The sequence below is a fragment of the Poromitra crassiceps genome, assembly GCF_964638095.1.
Source record: "Poromitra crassiceps genome assembly, chromosome: 18".
NCBI classification, from domain to species: Eukaryota; Metazoa; Chordata; class Actinopteri; order Beryciformes; family Melamphaidae; genus Poromitra; species Poromitra crassiceps.
This window is the reverse complement of record NC_139636.1, coordinates 2,520,061-2,531,048: the sequence shown is the minus strand read 5'-3', so window position 1 is coordinate 2,531,048 and position 10,988 is coordinate 2,520,061. Positions and strand designations below refer to the sequence as shown.

The window sequence follows — 10,988 nt, the reverse complement described above, 5'->3', positions numbered from 1 at the left end:
ACTCCGATTCTCCTTCAAGTGTTTTTGTTCATTTTGGAGCTTCTCTCTGGGTTAGATGCGCGCCATTGTCCCACCTTTGAGTACTGCCATTTTGGGGCACTTGTAACCCCCCCAAGTAGTGGTGTTTCCAAGCAACCGGTCAAATGAATGCTCAACCTAGGATTTATAAATACTTGAATCGCTGTGATCTATTTGTCAGAAGAATGCTGCACACCTTTAAAACCAGTGGAGGAAGCAGGGCATTTCCAAAGTGCCCCACAAATTCTGCTCTCGCTGCTCAGGAGAAGTGACGGACGAAAAAAGTAAGTATCACTCTTTGATAATAATGAAAACTGCTTAGAATAGTACAGATATTACTAGCAAAGACAATTTTGTTTATAAAGATGTAGATTTAATATAAAAAGATTAAGACAAAATAAAAAAATATGTATATATACTGTGTGTGTGTGTATATATATATATATATATATATATATATATATATATATATATATATATATATATATATATTAAAGGATCAAGGAAGAACCGGCTGCCCTCAGGTTTAGAGCAGTGATCTTAGATGTGGAGTCTAATTACTAAACATTTATCAAACAGCTGCCTCGGAAAAGCAGACAAAGCTTTACGTAGGCGTGCTTTGGTATTACTAAGTGCCAGCACTATGTTACATCCCAATGCTGAAGGACAAGAGCATTAAAGAGGGATCAAAAGGCAAGGCTGACCACAGATTAAAGTCACACAGAATTTTTTTTTTTTTAGCTCATTCTAACCATCATAACATACACCTATTTTATTCTAGTCTATGTTTTATTCTAAATCAAACAAACTTGCATGGACCTACATGTAAGTGTGCAGTATGATTTCCCCCCCCCCTCTGGCATAGTAGTTGAGTGGCGGGTGATCTTTCTATAGATTGTATTTTATATAAAAAATCAAATTAATTTTATTGCCTGAAAAAAAAACTTTAGTGGTGACCTCATCGTGTACCAAGAGGGACGTAGATAACATTTCCAGCCCGCCCCAACAATCTGGCCCCTCTGCCGTTCCCATCTAATAAAATGTTCTCTTCCCAACATGTTCCCAAATGATATCTCTTCCCACGTTATGTCACGCCTCAATATCCCATTTCAACACAGATGGGAAAAGTACACACATTCTTCATTATTCAGTACAGAAGTACAGTTACTCGAGTAAAAAAAGACTGGTACTGATTCAACTTGTTTAATCTAGTAAAAGTAAGAAATTAAAGGCTCTGAAATGTAGTATAAAAGTAATAAATATATATAAGATGTATAAAGACTATACAGTACTTTGATTAAATTAATCATTTGTGTGATATGGTTTTTCCACAAAAAAGGTGAACATAAAAAGCTGGGAGAGCGTGAGACGAGAGAGATCATTTTTGTCTGTCATGCATTTAAACTAAAGTAACTAGCCTGTTTTGAAAATGTAAGGAGTAGAAAGTTGAGATATTTGTGTTAAAATGTAGGGAGTAAAAGTAAAAATTCAGACCTGAAAATCTTACTTAAGTACAGTAACAAAGTATTTGTACTTAGTTACTGTAATAAATCACACTGAGGAAGAAAGATATTGTGAAAATGCAAATTCATTGTGACTTTAAGGTTACTCTCCTATTGTTTGTGGTTTTGACCAATGAGAAGACTGATTCACCTGCTAGATGTAGGAGGTCCAGCTGTGTGTGTGTGTGTGTGTGTGCGTGCGTGCGTGTGCGTGCGTGCGTGTGCGTGCATGCAGATGAGGTAATGGCTCAGGTGTATTTCAGAGCAGGAGATGCTGTCTGTGGACACACTCACCATGAGCCCCGCCACCGTGGATACAGAGTGTGGAGTCAGTGCCCTGCTGCTGCTGCTGCTGCTCTGTCTGCTGCTCTTCACCTGGAACAGAACCAGTCCCTCACACACCCCAGGTAACAGCCTCCAGCTCTGCTGCTCTTCACCTGGAACAGAACCAGTCCCTCACACACCCCAGGTAACAGCCTCCAGCTCTGCTGCTCTTCACCTGGAACAGAACCAGTCCCTCACACACTCCAGGTAACAGCCTCCAGCTCTGCTGCTCTTCACCTGGAACAGAACCAGCCCCTCACACAGCCCAGGTAACAGCCTCCAGCTTCTCCTGCTCTGTCTGCTGCTCTTGACCTGGAACAGAACCAGCCCCTCACACACCCCAGGTAACAGCCTCCAGCTCTGCTGCTCTTCACCTGGAACAGAACCAGCCCCTCACACAGCCCAGGTAACAGCCTCCAGCTTCTCCTGCTCTGTCTGCTGCTCTTGACCTGGAACAGAACCAGCCCCTCACACACCCCAGGTAACAGCCTCCAGCTCTGCTGCTCTTCACCTGGAACAGAACCAGCCCCTCACACAGCCCAGGTAACAGCCTCCAGCTTCTCCTGCTGGTTGAAAATCAACCTGAGGTAATGTGACACTTTGCTGAAGTTAGATGTGGGAGTGGGCAGGTGACATAGTGGGCAGGTGACATAGACATAGGAATCACCTGTGAGCAAGTGGTTTTAATTGTGTTAAAGGGGCACTTTGTCCATTTTCAACCAGCACTGTATCATTACAAAATTAGTAGTAAATAAACATTTAACTTCCCTCCTTTTTCCTGGACCGAGAGCTCCATTAATTGGCTGGCAAAACTGTTCCAAATTATGTCATATATATATATATATATATATATATATATATGTATATATATAATTTTTTACATTTAGGAAGACAGGGACAAGAGATTTAGGCCCACAACTTTTCCAAGACCCGCCACAGGGTGGATGTCTGTCAACACTGAGACTTGAACAGGATCTTCTGGTTGAAGAGTGGCCTTCGTAAATCATTACACCACTTTCTCTTCTACTTGTCCCCGTCGCTGCCAGGTCCGTCCTTCTGCGCAGGACTTGGCCCTCTGCTCACCTACGCCAGGTTCATCTGGACTGGGATAGGAACAGCGAGCAACTACTACAACAACAAATACGGCAGCGTTGTCCGCGTCTGGATCAACGGGGAGGAAACACTCATTCTCAGCAAGTACGTCGTCTCTACACGCCACTCAGCTTTCAGCAGCTGCAGCTCACTGGGGGTGAATCAGAGATACACTGAAGCTAAAGCCAGGCTTCTATTGTAGGTCGTCTGCAGTGTATCATGTTCTGAAGAGCGCCCACTACACTGCCAGGTTTGGGAGCAAAAAAGGGCTGGAGTGTATTGGGATGGAAGGCAGAGGTATCATTTTCAACAGCGATGTCTACCTCTGGAAAAAAGTGAGAACATATTTTGCTAAAGGTGAGCAATCATCTTAGGCAGACAGATAGAATTTCCTACATACTCTATCTATCTATCTACCCATCTATATGCAAAAACAAAACAACCTAAAAACTAAAACAAAGTCATGTAAATGAAAGTCTGACAGTGACTGAGTGAATTGCAGCTGTTTTGACCACGGTATCTGAAACACTTGGTTATTGTTATTTGTATGACAGCTCTCACAGGACCGGCTCTGCAGAGGACGCAGGGAATCTGTGTGAGCTGCACAGCCAAACACCTGGAGCAGCTGGAGGACATGACCAGCCCCTCCGGCCATGTGGACGCTCTCCACCTGCTGAGGACCATAGTGGTGGACATCTCGAACAGGCTGTTCCTCGGGGTGCCTCTCAACGGTATGTTGGCTGTTCACTCTCTCTACATACACAGTGTTCGTTTTGTTCGTTTTGCTGGTAAATAAATGATGCCGCTTTGTGTTTTTGTTTTCTTTGTTTTCTTTTGTTCCTCATAAAAGAAAAGGACCTGCTAATAAAGATCCAAAACTACTTTGAGACCTGGCAAACAGTTTTGATCAAGCCTGATATATTTTTCAAAATTGGATGGCTGTACAATAAGCATAAGAGAGCAGCGTAAGGCCCTCACACACTGCAGCAATTCAAACATCTTGGTGCACGATTTCTACTGCCTAATCTGTTGCTTTTTGTGCCAAATAGCCAAGAACTACAGGATACAATTGAAAGCCTTGTTGAAATGAAGAGAAAGACCATTACTGAATCTGAGAAGCTGGATGATGATCTTGACTTTGCATCGGAGCTCATATTTGCCCAGGTCTGTCTCTTCTGACAAGTCTATATACTGTCGGTGTCAAAGGTTAACTTCCTGAGGCTGTTTTGCATGTGTTGTAGGGAAGCATGATATATCGGCAATCATATCGGCCGATGTTAGCCATTTTTTAATATATCGTCCGATGAGCAAAATAACAGCAATGTAAATTTTGGTCGGTATCGGCCAAAATTTTCATATCGAGAGGAACCAAATTTATGGGCTTTTCCAAATGTTTTGGAAATAAAGAAATACATTACTTCTTGAAATTCAGTGTTAACATGTTTCTCAGTATGTACAAAATTTGATCATCATATAAATGTGTTTTATAGACAGTTTTGACAACTTGACAACAATAACAACCGTCACAACCCACCTGAATATCCGGTTTACTTCCTGTATACATAACTGAGTGCAGGCTGATATTCGGCTCATATTAAATATTAACGTTAGGCCGTGTCTCCGACAGACACATTAACAAGGTAGCCTATTTCGGTCTTTATGTCTTGTAGTAGTTAGTAGTAGTTGTTGTTGTTGTTGTTGATAGTTGCCATAACAACCACCCCTGTCGGAAAGACGTGCACACGCTGGGTAGGAAGCGTTGTTGTCCCGGAGGCGATATTTTTTTTCCGGATGATGGCGAAGGCATAACCCGCCCCTCTCTACCTCTGATTGGCCTAGCGTCAAACTTCCATCCAAACACATTCGCTTGGCTATCCTGCATTACATCTCTTTCTACAGTCTGTGGTCAGACAGTCAGACTCACGGTACGTGCACATCTACAATGGCACGGCGGCTTGCCTGCTGAAAAAGCCGCTTTGACGCTGCATCTTGATAGGCTGTCTTGCTGTATTCTCGATTCTGATTGGTCCATTTCAACATCGCGCTGGAACCGCCCCCAGCGTTTCAGCGTTTCACTGTCGGTACGTGCACATCTACAATGGCAAATTCGCTTTTCCGCTGTGTCGCAGCGTTTTGTGGGCGTGCAAACCAGCTTCCAGCTTGGAGCTGTAGCCTGTAGAAACGTTGTACACAGGAGGGTGCGGGGAGGAAATGTGTAAGAAGAGCTGTCATTGGGTAGCTTCAACGAAAGGTCCCGCCCTAGTCCCGCCCCGCGAGCGTGAAGCCGCTCGGAGAGAAGCCGCCTCTAGTCTGCGACAGTGAAACGCTGAAACGCTGGGGGCGGTTCCAGCGCGATGTTGAAATGGACCAATCAGAATCGAGAATACAGCAAGACAGCCTATCAAGATGCAGCGTCAAAGCGGCTTTTTCAGCAGGCAAGCCGCCGTGCCATTGTAGATGTGCACGTACCGTGTCGCAGACTAGAGGCGGCTTGTCTCCGAGCGGCTTCACGCTCGCGGGGCGGGACTAGGGCGGGACCTTTCGTTGAAGCTACCCAATGACAGCTCTTCTTACGGTACGTGCACATCTACAATGGCAAATTCGCTTTTCCGCTGTGTCGCAGCGTTTTGTGGGCGTGCAAACCAGCTTCCAGCTTGGAGCTGTAGCCTGTAGAAACGTTGTACACAGGAGGGTGCGGGGAGGAAATGTGTAAGAAGAGCTGTCATTGGGTAGCTTCAACGAAAGGTCCCGCCCTAGTCCCGCCCCGCGAGCGTGAAGCCGCTCGGAGACAAGCCGCCTCTAGTCTGCGACAGTGAAACGCTGAAACGCTGGGGGCGGTTCCAGCGCGATGTTGAAATGGACCAATCAGAATCGAGAATACAGCAAGACAGCCTATCAAGATGCAGCGTCAAAGCGGCTTTTTCAGCAGGCAAGCCGCCGTGCCATTGTAGATGTGCACGTACCGTTACACATTTCCTCCCCGCACCCTCCTGTGTACAACGTTTCTACAGGCTACAGCTCCAAGCTGGAAGCTGGTTTGCACGCCCACAAAACGCTGCGACACAGCGGAAAAGCGAATTTGCCATTGTAGATGTGCACGTACCGTCAGTGGGTCAGACAGACATACAGCAGTTACGCTTGCTAGCCTGCATGAAAGACGCCAGTGTGTCTATGTTTTTAATATAGTCATATCTATGGTTTATAACGCTGCCACTAATCAGAGGCAGAGAGGGCCAGGGGTGGGTTATGCCTTCGCCATCATCCAAAAAAAATATCGCTTCCGGTAAGCTAGCTAGCTAGCTAATGTTAGCTGCTGGTTGGTTGGCTAACTAGCGAATGTTAGCCGTTAGCTAACAACCCTTATATTTACAGTCTATGCTAATAACGCATGAACTAGACAAACACAGACATGCAGAGCTCCAAAAACAGAGCAATTCGTGATTTCGTTACTGTAGTTTCTGCAGAGTAACGTCCATGTACCTTTATGAATTGCACAGGGTTGGTATTGCAAAGGGATCTGACGGATAGTGCAGTAACAGTCAGCAGCTATGATAGCGCAGCCAGGGGGGGAGGAAGTCCATATATGGTCCATCCGGTCATGCGGCACAGGACATTACGTCATCACAGGATAACGCGATTGGCTGGCTCAGATCTGTTCAAATCTGAGCCAGCCAATCATGTTGTCCTGCGTTATTTGGGACGTGTATAAAAGGCAACCGCAGATGGGTGTGGGTGGGGGGAACCAGGTGGAGAGGAGAGCAGAGGGGGAACCAGAGGAGAGGGGGAGAGGAGAGCAGAGGGGGAACCAGGGGGAGAGGAGAGGAGAGCAGAGGGGGAACCAGAGGAGAGGGGGAGATGGGAGGAGGAGAGAGGGGAGAGGAGAGCAGAGGGGGAACCAGAGGAGAGGGGGAGATGGGAGGAGAGAGGGGAGAGGAGAGGAGAGGGGGAACCAGGGGGAGAGGAGGGGAGGGGAGAGGGGGAGAGGAGAGCAGAGGGGGAGGAGAGGAGGGGAGATGGGGGAACCAGGGGGAGAGGAGAGGAGAGCAGAGGGGGAACCAGAGGAGAGGGGGAGAGGAGAGGAGAGGAGGAGAGAGGAGAGGGGGAGGAGGGGAGGGGAGAGGGGGAGAGGAGAGGGGGAACCAGGGGGAGAGGGGGAGGGGAGGGGAGAGGAGAGGGGGAGAGGAGAGCAGAGGGGGAGGGGAGGGGAGAGGGGGAACCAGAGGAGAGCAGAGGGGGAGAGGAGAGGGGGAACCAGGGGGAGAGGAGAGGAGAGCAGAGGGGGAACCAGAGGAGAGGGGGAGAGGAGAGGAGGAGAGAGAGGGGGAACCAGGGGGAGAGGAGAGCAGAGGGGGAGAGGAGAAGGGGAACCAGAGGAGAGCAGAGGGGGAACCAGGGGGAGAGGAGAGGAGGGGAGAGGAGAAGAGGAAGGGGGAGGGGGAGAGGGGAGAGGAGAGGGGGAGAGGAGAGCGCCACCAGCGGTGGGGGGCGCCCCTTGAAGCTTACCCCTTTACCCCCCCCCCCCCCCTATGGGCGGGGTATCCGGGGATATGCGTGTGCGCGTATGCGGGGGAGGGGGGGGGGGGGGGGGGCATAGTGGCTGGACCCTTCCAGGGGCACTGCCATCTCTCTGGGCGGCCCTGGTAGTGGAAGCGATCATCTTGCTCTATAATGACCAGAATGGGTGTTGTTCAAACTGAACATTTATTTCTTCAACATGCTGCTGCAGAAAGGGAGATAAACAGTGGACACTATTTTCGTAGTTAAGCTATGAAGTAGCCTACTTTCCCCCGCAGCATCGTGACATTGAATGAAAGTATAGGCTCGTTTGAGATGACTTCTGGCTCGCCTGGGAAGCAGGTGAGTGCAGTCAGCCAATTAGAGGCAGAGAGGGGCGGGTCATGCCTTCGCCTGGCCTTCGCCATCATGGGAGGCTAATAAAAGCTACATGTTACAGAGTAAGCTGACTATCAGTACGTTATTGCACACATAGGCCTATCTTTACATTTAAACGTTTACATAGCAAAAATAGAAATAGAAGTAGGCTATGTCAGTGTTTTCCCCTGAATAGCTGAGAAAGTGGACACTGTCAATAGTTCGCACTGTGAAGCTGATACAATTCAGGTGGTGGTAATGCAACATTTAAGGATGCCAACCGCCATAAAACACAGAAGAAGAAGCTGAGAAAAAGGAAGTGCTGTGGGGTTGCAGCTGGTGAAAACAGTCTATACAGATCATATCGACATCGGTAAATATCGGTTATCGGGCATAACAACAATGTTAATACATAATGTGTTGTGTTGGCTCTACAGAACCACGGAGAGCTTTCAGGAGACAACGTCAGGCAGTGTGTGTTGGAGATGGTGATTGCGGCACCTGACACCCTGTCCATCAGCCTGTTCTTCATGCTCCTGCTGCTGAAACAAAACCCTGGAGTGGAGCTGAGGATAGTGGAGGAGATTAACACTCTCTTGGGTGAAGGATTTACAACCTCAGTTTAACTCTATGGCACGTAAAAATCGAACTATTCTAACAATCCCTCGTTGCATTCTCGTTAACAGGCGATAAAGGCGCAGAAAACATTGATTATCAGAACCTTAAAGTGCTGGAGAGCTTCATCAACGAGTCTCTGAGGTTCCACCCTGTGGTCGATTTCACGATGCGAAAAGCTCTCGAGGATGACGACATTGAGGGCAGCAAAGTGAGGAAGGGAACCAACATCATCCTCAACATCGGCCTTATGCACAAGACTGAGTTCTTCTCAAAACCCAATGAATTCAGCCTGGGGAACTTTGACAAAACAGTAAGTCTGGTGAACGTTGTGCAACAGCTTATGAGTATGGTGGGGGAAAATTTTTGTTCTTTACCTCTTCTCTCTGGCAGGTGCCCAGTCGTTTCTTCCAGCCTTTCGGTTGCGGGCCTCGTTCGTGCGTGGGCAAGCACATCGCCATGGTGATGATGAAGGTCATCTTGGTCACTCTGCTGTCTCGCTACACGGTGTGTCCTCGGCACGGCTGCAGCCTCAGCACCATCCGGCAGACCAACGACCTGTCGCAGCAGCCGGTGGAGGACGAACACAGCTTGGCCATGTGCTTCATCCCCAGAACCACACCGCCTCCACACACTCAACACTGAGGCCAAGCCAATGTTAGTCAGACAAAGAATGACCTATAGGTCGTTCAGAGTCCTAATATAAAGTTGCCGCTGAACCTCTAGTATATCTAGTTTTGGTACTTAGAAAGATGCGACACTGATATTGCATACGAAATCCAACCTTTTTCTTTGGATTGAAAACCAACCCTGAAATATTCCTTAGGTGTTTAACTGTTTGAGGCAGCAATAAGGCTTTCATTGTGTTCTTGTTTAACAGACAATTCAACCCCGGTGCATGGGGACATTGTCATGCGGGCCAGATTGCTTCCGTCAGCATAATGGTTTACCATCTAAGCCTTAGATCTAATTCTAAGCCTTCCCCTAAGGGGAAGAATATGTGGAATATGCGTGCTAAGACTTGCACCACAAAAAACACTGCCACTTCTTAATTATACATTATATTGCATTGCAACTGTTCTGATGGTATTGGGCAGGCTGTTCCAGTCGGAAGGAGCTTTAAATTTAAAGACACATCTGCCAATCTGGGTTATTAATTCTAGGAACGAAAAAGAAAGGATGCTGGGTGTGGGTATGTACAAGATTTGCACCATGTCATTTTCACTGCAGTTATATAAGTTGATTTCACAAAAACACTAGCTCATTATATTTAATCTGATGAATCACTTTTTCTTTTTACGTCACGTCACAGCTGAACATTCAAATATCCATTTGAAAAACCAATAGAATATTTAAATGTGAAAACAAAAATTGGGTACAGTCCTACAGTATGAGCTAGTATATAAATATTAGGGACACTTGAAGCACTCTGATGAGGTGAATCCAGCCATTATCACTTATTGATTTCCATTATTAAACCTCTACCAATCACCAAGGAGATGTGGATAAAGAGCAACAGACAAGTTCCAGAAAGATTTTTAAGCTTTGCGACAACTGACGTGGATTGTGACCACTACTCAATATCAGGATGCCGCCCTGTATATTTTGTACATTTGCTGTATGTATGAAACAAGCAGCAATAATTAAATCCATTCAATTAACAGAAATCTTTAGTTCCAAATAATAAATGTAGACTAGAACTAGAACTTTGCATCATGTCCAACACATCTGTTCCATAGATTTTACAGGCATACATACAGTAGTAGCCTCTATTTAATGAAAAGTCAGTCAGTCAAAAGTAAGTTAGTTTGCACGTGTCAAATTTATTCATAAGTTAGCCAAATGGAATGACAGGCACTCTAAAAACAACTATTTTAATCTGTACCACAGGCACAAACACGCCACTTGGCATTAGAATATAAGGCGTTGGGTTAAATTTGTGTTTTAGACAGGTCTTTAGTTTCAAACTGTGCTTCAAATCCAGCACACAAGCAAAAGAAAAACAACACAAAAATCCTCTCAAGTCAGATTAAATAATACAGACTGAGATTAATTTGACAAATTGTGAACTAAATCTAGCACACGGCAATGAAACAGTACATGCAGCACAATGAATGATTTGTTTTCTTCAGTTGAAATGAATATAAAATATTTTGTAAGAATATAAATCCAATAAATATGTTTGAAATACTGCATTGATACAAAAATATAATAATCAAAGACCACTAGAATCCACCTCTCGCTGTGAACTTACCAACTGAAAACATGAGTGCATAGTTAATAATATGTTACAGTGAATGCAGTGTCTGCAAAAAGAGGAAAATGAAAACTCGCTCCATTCCTCAGCATAATAGACTACTTGCACAACTCCACTACTTCCTGAAATGAGTAGGGCATCTTGGTTTCCTGTCCTACACTATTGGATGAACTGATTAATGTCAGGTGTGCCTGACTGCTGCAGTCACAACAACAGTGATCAGGCACACCTGACATTAATCAGTTCATCCAATAGTGTAGGACAGGAAACCAAGATGCCCTACTCATTTCAGGAAGTAGTGGAGTTGT

At 45.9% G+C, this 10,988-nt stretch overlaps 1 protein-coding gene across 1 annotated transcript; it reads left to right on the top strand.

Annotated features, from left to right (window-relative positions):
- Positions 1-3,205: 3,205 nt before the first annotated feature.
- On the top strand, positions 3,206-9,068 carry cyp19a1b (cytochrome P450, family 19, subfamily A, polypeptide 1b; the record flags this gene model as incomplete). The annotated part of the gene is made up of 7 exons (XM_083654598.1): positions 3,206-3,293; positions 3,491-3,667; positions 3,787-3,901; positions 3,986-4,100; positions 8,246-8,408; positions 8,495-8,736; positions 8,817-9,068. The coding sequence occupies exons 1-7, from the start codon at positions 3,221-3,223 to the stop codon at positions 9,066-9,068; spliced, it is 1,137 nt and encodes a 378-aa protein (XP_083510724.1). The 5' UTR covers positions 3,206-3,220.
- Between the last annotated feature and the right edge of the window lie 1,920 nt (positions 9,069-10,988).